Consider the following 19801-nt stretch of genomic DNA (forward strand, 5'->3'; position numbering starts at 1 on the left):
TCCACGGGCACCTAAGCAGGCCCGGCGTCGCTCATTGGCGGCGCGCGGTGATGGTGTCAGCGCGCGGCGCCCGGTGCCGAAAGGTCCCAACTATGCGCCGTGTGACCCGGCCATGYCACGGCTCCCGCGGCAGGGGCTCGTTCTGATAAACAGAGTCTGGCGCGGCGCCGCAGGTCAGACACCCCTCTTCCCTCACGCCCTGACACCGCCTGCGGCTCCGGTAGCGACTCCCAGCTGTCGCCGCTTACAGCTCCGCCTTCGCCTCTGGAGGCGCGGGAAAGCAGCTGTCCCCGGCACCGCAGTGGCAGCCCCCGTCAGGGCTGAACCCTAGGGAAGAACAGGCAGTAACTTGAAAAATAAAGCAACGGTGTGGGAAGCTCCTCTCTGCCTTCAAGGCATTGCTTTATTAAAAGCCCGCTATGTTCGTCTCGTTGCGGGCTGTCGTGTTTGTCTGTTGTGTGCGTGGAGAGTAACAGTGAAAGCACCAGTTTTAAAGTAAGCTGCACAGAAAGCTGGAGCTGCTTTTCACCTCCCGAGTCTCTAGTCAAGCATCACATAGTGAACGCTKCATGTTATGACTTTTAGTTGTCATGCACGAATCAGCATCAATTAGAGGGTAATCGTACTAGCTCCCGTAGCAAGTCCATGGTCTGTGTTTTGCTGTGAGCCTCAAAGTCTCAGTGCCCTGAAACGCAGATATTTGGCTTGTGCTTTCTTTGTTTATGCTAGATAGCATAAAATGGCAGTTAAGAGTTAATAGCATTTGTTCTAAGAATCCTGTGGCATGCTATGGCAGCACAAATTGATTTTGTAGTAGGCACATGGTAAGTAACATCAACCACTTTCCAAAACATCAGACAGGTGTGTACCTTCTGACTACCCATTCTTCCACATGTCTTGATTTGTGTTCAGGCATAAGCAGCTCTGCTGCTGCAGAAGGCTGTGACTGAGAATTTTTAAGTTTCTGAGAATTCATTTGTAATTTTAGATTTTGTCTGATTGTGCCCAGCTCCAGCTCCCAGATGCATGCTTGTGGTTGTCTTTAAAGTCAGTCTGCTTTGGCTGTGTGTGGGTTTGGAAGTGAGATACATAACTATTCTGTTTAGCAAATGCCAGTGCCATSGAAGGTCAATACATAAACAGCGACTCACAGCTATCTTCATACAGGAAAAGAAAATCACATTGCTCTATAAATCTGTGTTATTTTGATGAGTGAAATTTTTTKAAGACATTGTGAAGAAGAGACAATATACAGATGCGGTGCTTGGTGCCCTGTGGTGTTTGAGGGAAGCAAGGGAGAGGAASAGTGCCCAGTGCCTCATGAACACCAATTGTATGAATTGGAATGTGTGAACCAACAGAGCTTCCTGAGTTTTCTCAACCTGGGTTGTCAGGTTTAACATATGTTCATTTCTTTATGTCTGTTCTATGAATATTTGATTGTCAGTTGGGTTGTGTGTTCTTTCATAAACTATTACAATACTCAACAAATTGAGATGTTAAGGAAGGATATTTRTATCATATAAATGAATGAATGTTGCTAAGAGTGATGACTAGGCTACAATTCTGCAGTTTCCTAGCTGGAAAGGTTTTTATTTTTTTTTCACTTTGACATGGTGCATTTCTTTTCCTCTAGTTTGCAAGTCATGTGCTCTCCGACGATTTTCCATCCAGCCTGCCCAGCAGAAGAAGATTCCAAACCGGTATTTGGGCCAGCCCAGCCCCTTCACACACCCACATCTGCTCAAACCAGGTGAGGTTTGGGCCCTGCATGAGCCAGTCATTGATATTTTCTTCTCTCTGTTATTCTGAGTATATTGATTTGCAYAGCATCATTGTGTTTTCAGCTGTTTATGGTTACCTTCCTTAGGCAGTAATTATATTCAKTAGCTAATCTCCTTGTCTGATACTGATTCCAAAACTAGGCTTCACAAAAAGCTTTCATAACTTTTTACTTTTTTTCGCATGGCATGCTCAGGGTTGTTTACTTGGGTGCTGCAGACCTTTTGTGGCAGTGACATTTTGTGGGCTTGTTGTCCTGCAAATTTGGGTTTTATTAAGAGGGAGTCTTTTGTGCAAGCTGAACTGTCAGAATGGTTCATATCTCATGTCTTGAGAGTCACTGGGGAGGAATATTAATAAGTGGACATTACTTGTATAAAGAATGTTTCCTGTTCAGAGGAGTATTCAGTATGAGGAAAAGGAGAAAAAGAGACTATGAAGTTCAACTGTAGTGATAGAACCTGAAGTTGTGCATTTTTTTTAGATTAACAAAAATGAGCATGTAGGTATATGATGACCACAATTAAATCCAAAACACTGAAAAATAATTGCAGCAAAAATATATTCAAGTATATGTTCAGGAAGACATTCTATGTTCTTCCATATGTGGGTATAAAGGGAGAACAGATGAATGTGTGTGTGTGTGTGTATACATATATACATATATACATTTAGTTGTAGAACAGTTCAGGTCAGAAGGAGTCTCACAAAGTTTTCAGGTACCCCTGTGCTCAAAGCCAGGCTAAAGCCAGGCTAATYTCAGCATTAGATCAGTTTGCTTAGGGCACTGATTAACAGCTCACAATAAATGAGACTGATTCCTTAAAGTGCAGCTGGAACACTTTAAATGCAGCTGGTAGGGAATTCCAGCTGTCCTTAGTATTTTCCTATTTAATAAAGGAAAGGGGTCTTCCTTAAAATAATATTACTTTATTTATTGCAATTGTTGTTTTAAAAAGCAAATGCCTTTAATGCAAAGGGAATTTCCAGGCCTTGGAGTTGGAAGACAGTTGGGATCCCCATGTTCCACCCCACTGCAGCTTCTGAATTTCTAATTGGCAGTTAGGAAGCTGACTGGAAYGCGGTGGAACATAGGAAATTTGCAGTGTAATATTGTAGACTTGTGAGGCCAGACTGCATTAAAATAGTTTATGTTCACTGTCATTTCTACATTTTCAGAGTAAAATACATGTTTATAAAATAAATGGTGGGTTTATTGAGTTTGTTTGTTCTTTTTAAAAACTTTCACACCTAAAAGGTATTGAGGATWTAATTGAAAAGGTGTAAAATGTAATGCAAATACAACATAAAATTTTTTAAAATTCCTTTGTCCAGGAAAAACATTCTGGATAGAACTTCCCCCTCCCACTGCACCCTTGCAAGAATCCACTTGCCTTACAAGTCAAATGTCACTTTTTGTTCTAGARTTATCACTGTGTAATACATGAAAGAGGAAGAAAAGATTATGAAAGTGGAAAAAAGTTAACAGTATCAAAATGCAATCTGTGTTGAAGTAGGGTGTTAGCCAAAGTACTGATTAAGGCTCTTATATTGTTTTAGATCATAATTAAGCAGTCTTACAATTTTAAAAATACATACTTCAGCTGTTGTTGGTTGTCCTTTCAACTTCAGTYTTACTTCSATGTCTTGATTGTTGTACTTCATATCTTTCGAAACTGGAGCAGTTGAAAGAGTACTTTCATCTAAGAGATTGTTTGTTTAGTTAGTGTCACTATTATTTTACTGTAGAAAAATCTGAATTGTTAAACTTTGAGAAAAGCTATGTATGCCCTGGAGAAGATCCCTTCTTTTAACAGGAGTCTTACACCAGCCTGCAGTCAGTGGTTAGTTTCTGCCTGGAATCTTGTGGCTGGTTACACTCTGCAATCTCTGTGCTTCTGCCTGATCTCCCAGAATCTCTCACACTTAATATGCCCCTTGTGGTTTAAAAATAGTCATTTTATAAGTTGACTTAGTGTGTATTTGAACAGACATTCTAGCTTATCTGAGGAAATTAATGCTCAACCTCAGGAGACAAACTTCTGTTCAATGTCCAGATGCTGTAAAACCCTTCAGTTCTTTACAGTCAAAGTTCAGTTTGCCTTTCCCCTCCCCCCTTTTTTAATATGTCTCTCTGAAAGCATTTGGATGTTTGTCTAGAACTACCAGGTTTTGTGTTCTCTACCTTTACACAGAAATAGGTTCAAATCAATTTCAGTATTTGCATGATGGAGAATCATACTGAGTGAGCATGTGCTGTAAGGACAGAAGCTGAAGAGGAGCAAGGGGAAGGCTAGTGAGGGATTGCAATGAATCCATGCACATGTAAGGGAGTAGGCAGGAATCAGGCATGTGACTAGTAAAATATCCTGAGTGCCTTGAATTTCTCTATCTGATTTGTTTTTTATTCACAGGAGAGGTAACCCCAGGATTGTCACAGGTAGAATATGCTCTTCGCCGACACAAACTGATGGTGTTGATCCAGAAGGAAGCCCAAGGCTGGGATGGCTTGGACCACACAGTGATTCTGCTATCCAACCCCACATACTACATGAGCAATGACATCCCCTATATTTTCCACCAGGACACTAATTTCCTGTACCTCTGTGGGTTTCAGGAGCCTGACAGCATCCTGGTACTGCAGAGCATTCCTGGCAAAGCGCTGCCATCTCACAAATCCATACTTTTTGTGCCTCAGAGAGATCCAAGTCGAGAGCTATGGGATGGGCCCAGATCAGGCCCCGATGGGGCACTTGCTCTCACAGGAGTAGATGAAGCTTACAACATTGAGGAGTTCAGGCACTTGGTGGCCAAGCTGAAAGGTAACAAAAAACAGAGGGAGAATGAGATGAGATGTGGTTTGCAGAGCCTGAATGGTATGGTATTGGGAGGTGGTCTGTGACATCAGTTCAAGACTAAAATGAGCTTGGGGAGGTGCAGGGAGATGGCTGYGACAAAGGAAGTTCATGTTAGCTTGTTGAGGGCCACCAATGGATATGTAGTTTTGAAAATTTCTGTATTTCTTGTGTATGTGAATGCCAGTCTGCACATCTGTGCACATTTCATGCACATCCATGAAATATGAAGGAATAGGTTAAGCAAGACCGTGTTACTCTTTTAGTCATACCTGTTTGCTGACAGCCRGAACCAGATGAAATATAGGAAACTGAAGGCTTTTTATTTATAGTAGACTTGGAAAATGATCCACACAGGGAGTTTGTTAGTCCACTCACATTTAGCCAGATGATGACTTGCCCTTGAAATACAAATGCTCTTGTCCTTTAGARAAATGTTCTTCTGCATCTGTCATCATCATGTGGCCTCAATAGCTATAATCCAGGGGGAACTTAAATGCATTATAAAACGAAGCTGAAGAAGGCTTATGACAATGTAATAAGGGGAAATGTGACTGTGGAGGGGTGACACAACTAGAGAGAGAGAATTCTGGAGTATTAAATACCGTCATGGACTCCAGTTACTTTGTTTCAAAAAAAGGATACCYTTAAAATAGGTAAGTCACAGGGCAAAAGATGATAAAAAACAGAATGAAATGTGTGCAAGATACATGCTGAACAAACCCACTCAGCTTGAAAAAAGGAAAAGGCAAGGTATGAGATATAGTATAGTTGGGAAAAGCACAGAGAGGATGACTATGAATGATTGCTGTTTTTCTTAATTTAAAAACAAAGGGAACACTTAATGAAATTATCACARCAGGTTTTGGCACCTTGTAAGTTGTACCTCATTCATGGAAGATTTGGAATGTCAAAATTAAAATGGAGTCAGAAGTTTATAATTCTGTAGGAGAGAGGTGCATGAAAAGCAGATCAGCTAAGGAAAATACTCTTTAATAAATGCCCAGTTTCTTAGACACATTTTGTAAGCACCAGCTAATGGTTACTGTCACCAAAGAAGGACGGCCTAGGTGGACATCAGCAGTGACACACCATAGCTTCTACTCACTTGCATTTAAAATGTTCYTGTGGTTGCTAACTGATGTTCTGAATGAAGTGGGTAAATGTGTTGGTTCTGAGTAAGCTCATCTTCTTTGAATGGCTGAAAAAAGTAATTGTTCCCCCAAGTGTTCTGAAGCTGTTGATAATGACCCTTACTCTGTACAAAAAGGTAAATTCCCTTCCATCCTCTGTGAACAGGCTGAATGGGAGAATGATTCAGAAGGTGCACAGTAATGTGATGACTACTTAACTTACACAAGTGGAACTCTGAATGGATCTGGGCCTGATGTATATATTCAGTGATGGTTGTAAACCCCATTATTTGCTTAGAAATGGTGATTTATCAAATCTACATGCTATGAATGGGTAGTCTTCTAGACTTAGAATAGATTGCTGGTATTCTGTGACAATGCAAGTGTCTACATGACTAAGTATATTCAGAGAAAATTATTTTTCTTAAGTATAGCAACAGATCTGGTTTAGGAGGAGTGAGCTTGTTTGGTATGGGGAGGACATTTGTACATTTAGTTTTGTTTGTATCAGCTTTTGTTTTGTATTCCAGGTGAGTCAAACATGGTTTGGTATGACTTGAGAAAGCCAGCACATACAAAGCTGCACTCTGACTACCTACAGCCCCTGGCTGAGATAAAAGCTCGGAGCAAGAACCACGTCCAGGGCATTCAACATCTTGTGCAAAACCTTCGGCTGATCAAATCTCCTGCAGAGATTGAGAGGATGAAGATAGCTGGACGGGTGACAGCAGAGGTAAAGGGGTTGTGTGCTCTCCAAATGAACCAGTGTATTCCACTGATGAGGTGACATGGGTTGGAAGGAGAGCTTTGGTCTAGTCAGGCTTTGTCTCAGCCACAGGCTGGGCTTGGCTTCCTCCCCAGGACAAGGAGGAATGGGAAGTCTGCTTGGACTACCAAATTCTTAAGATTTGTGTAACTCCAGTGAAGACAAGCCAGCAGCTCTTAGACTGTTTAAAAGTAGTATCTGTACAGAGCTATTCTTTTCACTTTCTTCCCAGCTTCCCCTCTCCTTCCCCAGATAATTTTCTTTCCCATCTATTCTGTTTATTTTGAGGGAACAGGTTTTTTATGAAGACATAGCTTATATATGTGTCTGCATTCCTGCTTCTCTCTCAAATACCTTTGGAACTCATTCGCCAGTTTTAAACAAATCTGACAGATACCTCAAATGCAATATTTTTGTAAATATTATTAAAATAGATAACAAAAAAAAAAGAGAGGCAGAGTTTGACCTTCTCTGAAAGAAAGGCTGCTTAAGGCAATCCTTATACGTGAGGGAATCCATAYGTGAGACAACTTCTAAAATGCCAAGCCATGGGCTCAGCCTCAACCATCTATCTTTTTTTTTCCAAAAACTTGAGTCAATCAGCCYCTAAATACAATTTCCTAGGGAACAGAGCTGAACTGATTCTAGTCTTGACAGCACTTTCACCAAGGAAGTTGGTGAAACCCTTTGGTTCTGGGCCAGCTGAAGACCTTTTGAAAGGTCTTCTTCAAGAAGTAGGTGGAAAAAAAGCACTTCTCTCAAGTTCAGGCTCCTTTGCTAACTGAAAGTTCCTTCTTTTTCATAGGCTTTCACAGAGACAATGTTTGCCAGTAAATCCCCAGTGGATGAAGCCTTTCTGTATGCAAAGGTGAGTATTTTGTAGCTGGAAGTGAGAGAGAAGGGCTGGATGTTGGTTTTCCTGCCAGGAAACCAGAAATGTTAAGATTTCTTTATTGTATGTCTCCCATTGTAGCACATTTCTTCTTTGCCCAAGTCTTGTGGTTCCTTGGACATGCAGAAGAATCAATATGAGGAATTCTTTAGCTGTACTTCATGTGTCCTTATTTAAGGAGTGTAGCAGTTGTCAAAGTTTATTTCTGTTGATGTTTYTTTGTACTATATTGAAATGCAAAACTTGCTAAACAATCAGAGATAAAATTATTACCTTATCCTATAATACAGATCTGTTGTATGAAATTTAAGTTGTTAAAGCACCTGTTTGTGCTTGTTAAAGCCTGCTTCTCTTGCCTCTAGCCTCTTACTACATCAGATTACCACAGCCATCTTGAAGCAGTTTAGATGCCTCTCAGTTACAAAATAAGGACTAATTGGCCTGCACATTTGGTAAGGAACTTTGTAAGGAATTGCAGTGAGATACCTGTTTGAGAAACATCGGCAGGATTTGCCTTCAGTTATGACATGGATGGGCCTGTGCTGACATGGCACGGGCAGTACTGAGTTGTAAAAACTATTTTAATTGAAGTGCATTTTACAGATCAGTTTTTCACTACAGATCAGGATCGTAAAACCTACTTTTCTCCATGTAGGCATCCTGGAGTGTTCTATTCTGTGTGGGTTTGGTAATCATAGAAAAGACATGCTATTAATATATTGAGAGTATTTTTAGATGTAAGTTTGTTCATTTCTATACTTTCATCAGCTTCATCATTCAAGAAAGGTAAAGATCTTGAGGCTTATGGTGCTGTTTTCTTCTATCCCCTCAGACAACAAGGTGTAGTGCATGCTTTCAAACATTCTTCGTTTAACAGTTCTTCTGGAAATATGCTGGTACTTTGCAATTTTGAAAGACAGCAGCAAACCATGACTGTTGTCATACTGGTATATAGGATCTCCTAAAATTTGCAAAGTTGTATGGCAAGTAAAAGCATTACTTTATGTAGGAACAAATTCTCACCTGGATTATGACAACGTAATGAATGTTTGAGACAATATTGAACAACTTGTACCAGAAAGAGCTTCCCTGAGACCAGATACGGGCTTTAAAAACTCTTGAGAAGTGGATCATTCTGTATTTTTTTTCTCCAGAGTTCTTGGAAAACATTCAAGACTGCTTTCATTTAGTAAATTGATTTTCCAATTTCACTTTGTGTTGCACAAATTAAGAAAACGGGTGTAGGACATGAAATATTATGGCCCTAGGGCAGTTAATCACCTAAATCTGCACTAATGGTTTCCTCTTCTCTGAATTGTTGTTCCAGTTCGAATTTGAGTGCCGAGCTCGTGGTGCTGACATCTTGGCATACCCCCCTGTTGTTGCTGGTGGCAACAGATCAAACACTTTGCACTATGTGAAGAACAATCAGCTCATCAAGGTAACCTGTGTGCTGTCCAGCAACTTGAAATGCTGTGCTGTAACACCAGTATATGTTCCCTAGCTGCTCTTTGTTCTGACTGAACAGATCAAAGCACTTAAATACATATTTTTTAAGTGAGCAAGGGCAAAGAATCCTGCTCTGGTCAGTTTCACTGTCAGTGGCAGATTTAAATTGTCTTTCTTTCCTCTCAGTGCTTGCTGCAGTATTTTCTGAACAGTGCAAGGATTTGCAAACAAAGTTGCAGATAATTTAGTGAACATGCCTGCTCTCACAACAGCGTGYAGTGCTGGGGGCCTCACARAAAAGGGGACCCACTGTCACAGGCAGAGTGAAGGCACCAGGGGGATCTGCTGTCTGTTGCATTGCTTGGCCTTGCTTTGCATAAGGTCATAAGGGGCAAAGTGCACTCCTGCTCTGGTGAAGCTGAAAAGCATTTTGATTCCATGTAGCCCAGAAAAGTAGGGAAAGGATCAGCATAAAATGTCAAGAAGTGGAAGAGTTAAATGTTTTGTCTTATTTTTAAGATTCTCATTGACTTGAAACCTTTCCAGCTTTCCTGACAATAGGACTTTAGATCCAAATAAGTATTTTCAGGAGCACTGTTCCCTCACTGCTCTGCTCACTATTTACTTTTCAGAGAAGCATATTTTTCCTCTGTCTTAATGCAGGATGAAACTTTCCCACTAGCATTGTCTTTTCTTGAAGCTGGCATGCTAGCAGACCTTGAAATGATCCGCAGAGACAAATGTACAAAAGATATGACAGGCTGCTTTTGGCAGAAAGAAGCCTCCTTTGTTGTTCTGTCATCCAAGGTCAGATGTGCTGATGTAACTCCAGTTACTTCTTTTAAAGTTATTCAGTTAAATGTCACTTCTCTTTTTTTTTTCAAAACTATGAAGTAGGAGGTTAAACCCATAAACTTGATTCTTTTCCTTTGTATGCTGTTTCCTACAGATCTTGTTTCTAAACAGGCTAACAAAGTGTCTTATTTGGGAGGTATCTGAATATTTCAGTCTCCCACTTAGAGGGCTCTCCTTTGAAGAATGAGGACAAGCACAATGTAAGGCATTTACTGGACAATCGGGCGGAATTTCCTTAGTTAATAAATTGTTACTTAACTTGTTTAATTGCTTGGAAGATGGTGCTRTAACTTCAGATTTGCCTTAAAGAATTGAACCAGCTATCCTGAAAAAGTTTAAAAGTACAGTTAAATGGGTAGTTACTGGCCTGTCTATTCAGTGGGATAGTGAGATCTGTTCACTGCTGGTTTATCTGCTGTGTATATGTGCCACTTAACTGTACACAACAATAGTAGCTAGCACTGGAAGTAGCACTAGCAGTGAAATTCTGCTTCTTTATTCTCAATGTGCTAAATTATTCCTTGTCATTCCACATCATGTCTGCTCGCACAGTCATGGATCTGTGGAATKAATCTCTAGATGTAAATCTGTAGAGAATTTAATCCAAACTTTCTGAAGATCTTAGTTCTCTATTTGCTGTTAACCCTTTAAAGACGGAAAGCAAGGCAGTGTTTTTTTTCCTTTGTCTTTCTTCTGTGTGACTTTTTGGGAGATGTGTAGTCAGTGATTTAATTGATATGGAACAATTTTGCTAAAGTGAATTGGAGTCACATAGAAGAGCTTTTTCTTCATCACCAGATAGATTCAGAAAGATGTTAGAGCAGTCAAGTCCTTGAAGAGAAAGGGGAAGGTCCTGCAAGCTTACAAGAGTGATTTCACTGTCACATTTTGTGAGATAAAGTGATTTTCCGCGGTCTTCATATCCTATGAGAAAGTTAAATTTATAGCTGTTAGTGATCCTGTGAGGAGTTCAGAAATCATATGTTTTTGTTGCAGACTCCCTCAGTCTCAGTCATTGTAGCAGAGAACGTCTAGTGAAAGGAGTCATAGGTATAATTTTTGGTGGAGTAAGTGATCCAGGAGTGAATGGGATTCATGTCTCAGAGAGCAGAATAGTTCCAAGTGAATATCTTTTTTTTTACTCCAAAATATTTGAAAATCAGCGTAGTAAAAGTTCAGACAGTAGGTAAGTATAACAGCCAGAGACTACATTGCAGAGAAACAGTCTAGCTGGAATAGCCTAATCATAAACAGTAGTACCCGAGGTATTACTCTACAAAAGGAATTCACATTTCTGCAGCTGCTTTGTGAAAGTAGAAGCATAACCTCCTTTCTTGCTCTCAGACAGAAAAGTCAATTAATAGCTGGACTGACCCACAGAACATTCTTTCCTGTTATTCTCCAGGATGGTGAACTGGTCCTGCTAGATGGTGGATGTGAGTTTTCTTGCTATGTGAGTGACATCACTCGTACCTGGCCTGTCAATGGAAGGTATGTTACAATAGGTTCTTTTTAACTTTTTTCTTACGTTCTTAAATTGATGGATTGAGTGTGTGTTTAATCATAGTTTTACCATGTCCCATTCTGTGGTGCTTCAGAGTAATCAAATTATATAAAGTAATCGTTCAGCTGTATTCCCCACTGCCTCATTAATTACTGCATGAATATGTGTGATTATTGCTATTTTCAGCTATTACAGCATGCTTAAAATGCAGAGAAGGCTTTTGTACATTCAGCTGTGGCTGACCTCAGTTGTATGTAAAAAAACAAAGAGTTTCAATTGATGTGTACATAGCTTTGCCAGTTATGAATTTGCTGGTGTGATGTCACTGTATTTTTGTTTGATTCCTGTATGTTTTGACTCAAGAGCATTCTTTTTGGGGCTGTAGCTTTGCCTTGCTTTGCTTGAAGTTTATGTTCTCAGCTGAGAAACTCTATACAGTGTTTTGAAGGGCGCGTTCCAGTGGTGCTTTGTCTGGCCCTTCATACAAGGAGACAGTTGCTTTGTTTTCTGCTTTTCCCCTGCTCCATCCTTGAACTAAATCTGCCCCCAAAATAAGTTTTGGGTAGAGATTTATTTGTGAGATGTTCCTTTTCTCAATGGTCTTCAGGTTCACTAAACCCCAAGCAGAACTTTATCAAGCTGTCCTGGATATCCAGAAGTCCTGCTTGAGCCTCTGYTCCCCAGGCATGAGTCTGGATAATATCTACAGCCTCATGCTAAGCCTTATTGGACAGAAACTGAAAGACTTGGGTGTCCTGGAGGGCACCATCACTGACAGCCATTTCTTCAAGGTACTTTTTTTTACTCTAGTTTAGCCTTTTAATCCTGATTGTTTTATCCTTGGGTAGTGTTACTGGCTTTAGTTTGTGCTTTCAAGCATTCTAATTGTTGACACACGCTGCTTCGGTTCATTTTGTGGGCTAGTTTCAGTAGAGGAATGAATTTCTATGAGACTTGGGTAAATCCACCTGTGATTCAACCATTTCATGCATAGTTTGGTTTGATGTAACCCCCCATCATGTATGCACCTAGTGTGAATATTAGCTCCTTGGCTATTTCACTTTGCAGATTCATTCCTATTGCTCTGCACTACTTGCCAGTGAAACAGCTTTAGASCATTGTCTCAAGGAACTACAGGGACATGAGCATTAGCTCAAGATTCCAGGTTCAGGGCTGGCTTCAGGCAGTTATTTGTAGTTTTGTGAATTGCTTAACATCGCATAAATCTGCAGTGCCACCAAAAGGTGCAACCTATTGTCAGTCATTCCACCTGCTGCCTCTTCTGCAGCATTTTGCAGTGCCACCAAAAGATGCAGCCTATTGTCAGTCATTCCACCTGCTGCCTCTTCTGCAGTTTTTTTGTGTTAGTACTCACAGAGCTGCCTGGTGAACAAGACTGGGAAACTGGTCTGCCTTAGAGCTGAACCTGCATATGAAAAGGATTGATTTGCAGTTAGAGAATTTTATCCGGTGACTCTCCCTGCAAAGCTGCATGACTGCTGATGACAATACTGCAAAGATGGCGGAACCAGGTGACGGCATTACCACTTTTGGCAGCCGGACAGGTTCCTGCCAGATTTAGTTGTCCTGCGGTGCCGGTGCCATGGCAGCTCCGGCTGTCACTGGTGGACAGAGGGTGTCATGCCGGATTATCCCAGCAGGTGGCAGCACAGCCAGACAGGAGCAGCACCTGCAGCTCTGTCCCCTGGCAATGAGCAGCGTGAGGCAGGGAGGAGTTCTCGCTGGTTCCTGCTCTGGAGGGAGGGACGGAAGTTAGGATGGTACGGGGGAAGGCGGTGTCCATGCCCTGTGGAGGTGGATTAAAATCATACCGTAGCCACTGAATGAAATTGGCACAGCATTTGCTTTGCTCTGCAAAGGAGGCTGAAGACTTTGCCACAGCCCAAAGCAGCTGTATCCACTGCTGTCAGTTGTCAGGGTCTGCTGATGGGAGTCATGCAGGGCTTCGACGTTTAAGGGAGGGAAAAGATTGGGGCACCAAAGCTCAGTGAGTTACAAATTGACATCTTGCCTGGCATGCTCAGATGGTGATGGGTTTGGGCTGTTCTTTTCAGTGASGGGGAAAGGTAATTTGCAATGTGCTCATAATAGGCACCTGCTACTGGAGCAGTTTAAGGCCCATCCAGTTCTGGTAACCTAGTCATAGCAGTAAGACTRTGTCTTGGTTTGAAAGACAGGTGCTTGCCAATGAAGGCCAGGACCCCCCTTGGCGTGGTGGATATGACCCCCCTTTCCCTCTGAATTATTACAGCTTTGAAAATCACAGGCTTTCAGGGAAGAATATGGGTAAAAGGGAATAACAGTTTTTACTAATATGTATAACAAGGYGAAGCAAGTAACAACAACAATAGCAACARCCAACCCAGTCCCAAACCCAGTGACAGCCTCACACAGAGATACACCCTCCCCTTTGGTGCAGTTACRGTCCCAGTCGGCAGGGGCGCTGTTGGCTCCCGGCCGGGCAGGGYGGGTGYGATGATTCCCCGGCTGCTGCAAGGGACACTGTAGCGCGGGTCCCGGCYGGTTCAGAACTCCTGCGTGGCCAATGGYGGACACAAACCGGCAGAGGTGGATGGAGAAAAGTTCCTCTGCAAACTCACCACGGAAACGCCGATCTTGGTGCTCCTCTGGACAGCAAGAAACCCCAGAACGGGCAGACGAGCAAAGAGAAGAGCAGAATCCCACAGCTGCAGACGGGATGCAGCAGAACTCAACCACTGCAGCTGGAATCTCAGGGGTCCCTGGCACGGCACAGGGGCAGAAGATCACAGTGCAGCAAACAGGAACCAACGGACAGAGATGCCGAGCTCTGCAGAAAGCAGCAGGCGAACTCTCCCCCGCTGGCAGCAGGTCAACTGTCCTCCCCGAGCCAAGCAGGGCAGGAAGTGAAGCTACGCCCCCCCCCCCCCMCACRCMCCCCCYCCCTGAGCCCAAAACYCCCGCAAGAACTTCCCTCTCTCCAAAGAGAGGGGAAAAAAAAAAACTGCCAGGCAGGAGGAATGCCCAGGGAGATCCTTTGGGTGGGGCTAGGTTCTTTTGTCTTTGTCAATCACCCAGCCATCAAAAGGATGACCTGGCAATCAGTGTATCCCAGCAACAAAATGGGAAAGAAAATTTCCCCAAGAAAGGAAACAAAAGGAGAAACCTTAACCCACAACAGACTGCTAGTTAAGCACATAACTATTGTGTCTCTTTTCCCTATCTTTTGTATTGGATCAAGTTGGGCTATGTGTAACTGCCTCTGTGACTCTGGTTCTGTCTTCTTGTAGGCTGTTCGAAAGTACTGCCCACACCATGTGGGGCATTACCTGGGCATGGATGTTCATGATACCCCAGATATATCCCGATCGCTCCMGTTCCAGCCAGGCATGGTGATAACTATTGAACCAGGTAAAAACAGTCAGCAGCCAGAACAGAAACATGCAACACTGAGGATAACAGTATTGCCTTTTAGTAATTAATTGGTCCTGCAGATGAAAGCATTCAGGTCCTTTCCAGTGAAACTGGCAATTATAGCAGTCTTGGAAAGCCTTAAGTTATTCACCTTCCAAAGTCATTACAGTATCAGAAATCCCCATTTCTTTCCCAAACATATCCAAGGTAACACATAGTGGGAGTAAACTCAGGAAGCAGAGTAGTGTGGAGCTCAGGCTGTGCGGCACAGGTGAACTGCAGTGCAGAAAAGCAGGGTTGATTCACTTGTGCTGCATTCTGCCACTGAACTTCTACCAGTCACTGGTAGTGTGTCTCAAGCATTGGAGTCTGCAATTTCAGAGATTTACAAACTTAGCTTTGCAAATTAGGCATAATATGATGAATCTTTCTTTCTGCTTTCTTTCTCCTTTCTTTCTGTTTTCTTTCTGCTTGCTTTCGGCTTTCTTTCTGCTTGTCACTAGATTTRGAGCTGTCAGCTGGAAATGGTATTTAATGCTTCCTTCTCTCTCTCTATTCAGAACATTGTTAAAATCATCATTGTGAATGCAACATTGAGAGCAAGAAGTGTGAAAAGGCCAGGTGTAACTATGGAAGTTTCTATTAATGTGCTAATATCTGTAGGAACAGAGGGACACTTTCCTTTCTTTGCCTACCAACAGCCATAAGGGAGGGGAAAGAGAATAGCTAGCCATATTGAAAATTCTCAGGATCAAACTCACTTTATGTTGCTGAAAATCCAGTTCTGCTCTCCTGGTGGTGCAGTGAAAGGTGGTGATCTGGAAAGTATTGTGTGTTTTAATTCCCTTTCTTCTTTCAGGCATTTATATCCCTGAGAATGATGCGAGTGCTCCAGAGAGGTTTCGTGGCATTGGTGTGCGCATTGAGGATGATGTTGTGATAACAGAGGATGCGCCTCTTGTCTTGTCTGCTGACTGTCCCAAGGAGATTTACCACATTGAGCAGATCTGTGGCCGCAGCTCATGATGCCCCTTCTCTGCCTCTTCCACCCTCCTTGGGAGACACAGTCCTGCAGGGATGCAGGTCCCTGTAGCTGGCTGTAGTTGTTAGGAGATGGAGGGCATGGAAAGTTGATGACTGTTTCCAAGACTGGGGCAGGGCAGTGGAATGCAAAAGACTTGGGTACTGAGGAATGAAAAAGCAAAGCAACCTTTTTTGTGTGCATTTTTCTTCTGATTTGTGCTGATGTTGAACTGTTAGAGAACATGGGGGTGAAATCATGCCTCTGCTGTGTGGATCCATGTGTTCTGGGGCCCTTTCGGAGTTTGAATTTTGTCAGTGCCACCAGATGCATGGGTACAACTGTTGAGACTGAGGCCCCGATTTTCCCCCTTTATTAGTAGTTTCCCAAGAGTCAGACTTTTAAAATGAAGTTTTATAAATGCTGGTTTGGGATAAGAAAGTGTCAACTTTAATTTTATAGAACCAGGTAAGGAGAAAGTTTGGTAATCAGGAAGATTAATTTGATGGAGAGGTGGTTGTATCTGAAGCCAGTGGAGGATTCTTTTAGTATTTTAAGGATAAGGATGTATTTAGGCTGTGTTCAGGCATATGCAAAATAGGCCAGCCGGGTAAAACACCTTGTCTGGTCTTTCAGCTTATTGGAGTGTTTGGTACTTTCAAAAAGGACAAATAGGGCTCCGATTCTTGCCGTCTTCCACAGTCTTGTCCTTTTGTCCCAAAGGTCCATTCCTGTTTCCTGTTCTGAGTCCCTCTCTACCCTTGAAAGCAGGGCCATGTTGATTATGCTGGACTCCCCTGGTGAGCTGTTGGTTGTCACCAGGTGTGAGGTGTCCAATTCTGGGACAGTCACAGCACCTTTTTGGTTTATGCTTGCTATATGCTCTAAGTGCCAGCAACTTCAGCAGTGTGCTTTTGAAGAGTACCGTATGGCGAGTGTCAGGTCCATATAGCTTCTATAAGGAGTTTAGTGGAACTTAAAGTAATTCTTTTCTGAACTCTAAGGGCATGCTAAGAGCTGAGTTGTGGGTTTTGCCAAGTGCTCTGATAATATTTTTGAGGTAGCTGGAAATTGATTAGGGGCTAGGCTGGATGAGGAGTAAAGAGAAGAGTTTTCTACCCTCAGCATCAGCCTACCACCCAGACCATTGTATGCTATAGTAAATACACCTACTAGAGGCAAGCACAGCATCTGTGTGTTTACTGGAAATATTTTGACAATCAGCTATTTAAGATGTCTGAAAAATGCCTCTCATCAGAGCATCTCCTGTTATTTACACTTGCTGTTGCATCACCTTACTTCCTTTCTTATGGTAGCTTTCAGTATTCTTCATCTGTTACTCTAAATTTTCTTTCTCTTCTCTTCCTAGATTGTCTATTTTTGACCACTATGTCACTGCTTCCTAATCCATTTTACTTTCTTATCAACGTCACTGCCTCTACCCTGGTTTGGCCTAATTCCACACAGTGAATGTAGCCAGAAGCATGCAGGGAAGGTGGTCAGGGCTCTGGAGTTTGACCTCTTGTTCTGTTGCTATGTAACCTCTAGCAAAATCTACACCTTTTTTTTTGTTGTTCCATTTTTTGTTTTTTCTGTGTTTTATTTCACTTAGGAAAAGCCAAGTGGGCAGTGTCTCTTGTCTCCTATTGCATTTAATGTGAGCTGGGTGCATGTACTGGGGTTTGAATTTTGGCACCTGAAAGCCAGCCAAGGCATGACATAATTTTATTTTCTAAACATGACAAAAATAAATGCTTTTAAAGGGTTTAGTGTATCAAGTTTCACTTATTTGAGAGAATCTGCTAATCTCTGATGGCAGTGCTTGTTAAATACTCCTGTGTTSCAGTGATAGCTACAGCCTAAAATGTTATATGGAAGGTTTCCTAAGTATGAACACAGACCTGATGAATACTTTGGATGTTGCTGTGATCTGTARTACATTTGTTGTTCCAATTACACCTGTTAGAGCCATATCAACTGGGCCAAATCTTGGGGATTTTGGAACTATGTAAGCAGCTTAAAATAACATTAATCTGAGAGATACATGTGTGGGCTGATCTGCACATCTGCCCATGCATCTAACAGAGTTAATAATTGTACTTACTGTAAATAAGCCTTTAAAATGCATACATAAAAACTATTTTTAAAATAAAATAATTTGTAGAAAGTAATTTCTCAGGCCATCAAGTTGCATGCTGTGGGATAGATATACACATACCTCCAAAACCAGCTTTATTTTTCRGGGAGATAAATTGTGTGTGACTTGTCTTGGACTTGAAACATTGTCAAATGTAGACACACAGTAATTCCTGCTCTTCTCAGGAAAATCCTGCAATTTGTAAACACCAATAGATCTTAGGAATGCTGCAGATGAATGTTTCTGTTAGTARAGAAGTGTTTGTGACTTTCCTGAGTGGAAAGTAATGGATCTGCTAGGGCTGCTGAACCCCACCATGTTGAGTGTGTCTAATTTAGGCCATGGGTATTCTGTCATTCTTCCCTCTGTTCTGTATTCTGTAATGCTTCCACTGTGTTCAGCCATTTTTTCAGCATAAACTGCTGCTGTTTTRAATCTCTTACTCCACATAAAGGGTTCATTTTGCAGAAGGCATTAAATCTGCATCTTATGAACCTATATTTTTGAAGGTTTTTTTTCACTTGTTGCAGAGATGAATAATCTGTGACCTACACACATGCTTGCAATGTCCCTTGCAAGCAACCAAATCCTTGGATATTTTACATGACTTTCATCAAAAATCTCTAAAGAGCTTGGTTTTCTGGCTGCAGGCACAGTATATACCTGTAGTGTATCTCCCTGGTTACTGATCCCATCCTGCCAGAGTTAGTCTGCCTCTGCCACAGAAGAGATTCCTTGCTCCAACCACTTGGGTGCAGGAGCAGCTCTCAGTGGTGGTACAAGTCGACAGCTGCTTGATGAAGACCTTAGTGGGATCATGGGGAGTGAAAGAGAAATTGAGGAATACGCAAGTTCACGTGGGGAGAGATTTGATTTCATATGGCACAGGTCTTAAGGGGATCAGAGTATGAGAGAAAATGAGTCAGCCATCCCTATGGAGAAGCTGCTTTGCTTCCAGAGGAACCCTGAGAGGTTTTGGCTTTCCCATTTCACTTTCTACCAGGAGACTGCTTTACTTTGCAGAGAACTAGTAAAGTCCTRTAGTTAAATACAGTCTGAACAGAGGTCCCAATTTGCAGATTTGTGACATTTAACACAATTTGGCATTTTATCTGTATGTGGAAAAATACAGTATGTCTTTCCTAAAATTACATTCATTACTTTGCAAAGGAACATGATGGTGTACGAAGTAGCAAACTGAGGTAGCACAGTAMAGAGAATGGAGATGGATGGTTTGGGGACTGTACAATGCAGTAAGAGAAGAATCAGTAAAAGGTTGTGATTTGGAGTTGCGAGATGTGTGCAGGGGATGGGAGAGCAACAAGAGAACAATGGGGCATAAACTGGCTATTCAGTATGTTGTCAGAATGGTGCAATAGCTCCAGAAAACAGGTTATCCTGTTTCATAACCCTGATTGATTTGTCCTACTTAGTAGGAAGAAACCAAAAGAGATTGTATTGATGAACTTGGTCTTAGCAGTTTGTAAACCAAAAGAGATGGTATTGATGAACTTGGTCTTAGCAGTTTGTAAACCAAAAGAGATTGTATTGTTGAACTTGGTCTTAGCAGTTTGTTTCATTATTTCTTTTAAAAATCAATAGAATTATCATATGAGAAAGTTTTATGCAGTTTCATGTTATTGATCATGTGTCATTTTAAATAATGTGAAGGGAATAAAGTATGTTTCAAGGCAAAATCTTCATTATGATGGAGGGAGCAAGGCTGAGGTTACATGCTCTTATGCTATCCAAATTACTGCTGTGGAAATTGAGTAATTACCGCCAGAAGAATTACTRTAAGATGAAAAGAGTTAGGGTTAAACTTAGGAAAAAGTCTGTATGAGACAAATGACAAAAACATTTGAATTATGATGAGATACTTAATACTTTATGTAATTGGACAACAAAATTCTGCACTGACATAAATTGATAGGTTTAGATTTGTTTTAAGCTGAGTTTTCCAAAAGCCTATAYAGGCATCTCTTTATTGGTA

At 41.7% G+C, this 19801-nt stretch overlaps 1 protein-coding gene across 1 annotated transcript; it reads left to right on the forward strand.

Annotated features, from left to right (window-relative positions):
- Window positions 1–37: 37 nt before the first annotated feature.
- Window positions 38–19364, forward strand: XPNPEP3 (X-prolyl aminopeptidase 3). The gene is made up of 10 exons (XM_057388906.1): window positions 38–173; window positions 1637–1753; window positions 4197–4604; window positions 6301–6503; window positions 7342–7404; window positions 8756–8869; window positions 11138–11223; window positions 11844–12027; window positions 14527–14647; window positions 15510–19364. Exons 1-10 carry the CDS (start codon window positions 113–115, stop codon window positions 15674–15676), a joined length of 1524 nt encoding a protein of 507 aa, XP_057244889.1. The 5' UTR covers window positions 38–112; the 3' UTR covers window positions 15677–19364.
- The last annotated feature ends 437 nt before the right edge of the window (window positions 19365–19801 follow it).

The sequence above is a fragment of the Malurus melanocephalus genome, unplaced genomic scaffold (genome assembly GCF_030028575.1).
Source record: "Malurus melanocephalus ecotype Western Australia unplaced genomic scaffold, MMel_1.1 scaffold_17, whole genome shotgun sequence".
NCBI lineage: Eukaryota > Metazoa > Chordata > Aves > Passeriformes > Maluridae > Malurus > Malurus melanocephalus.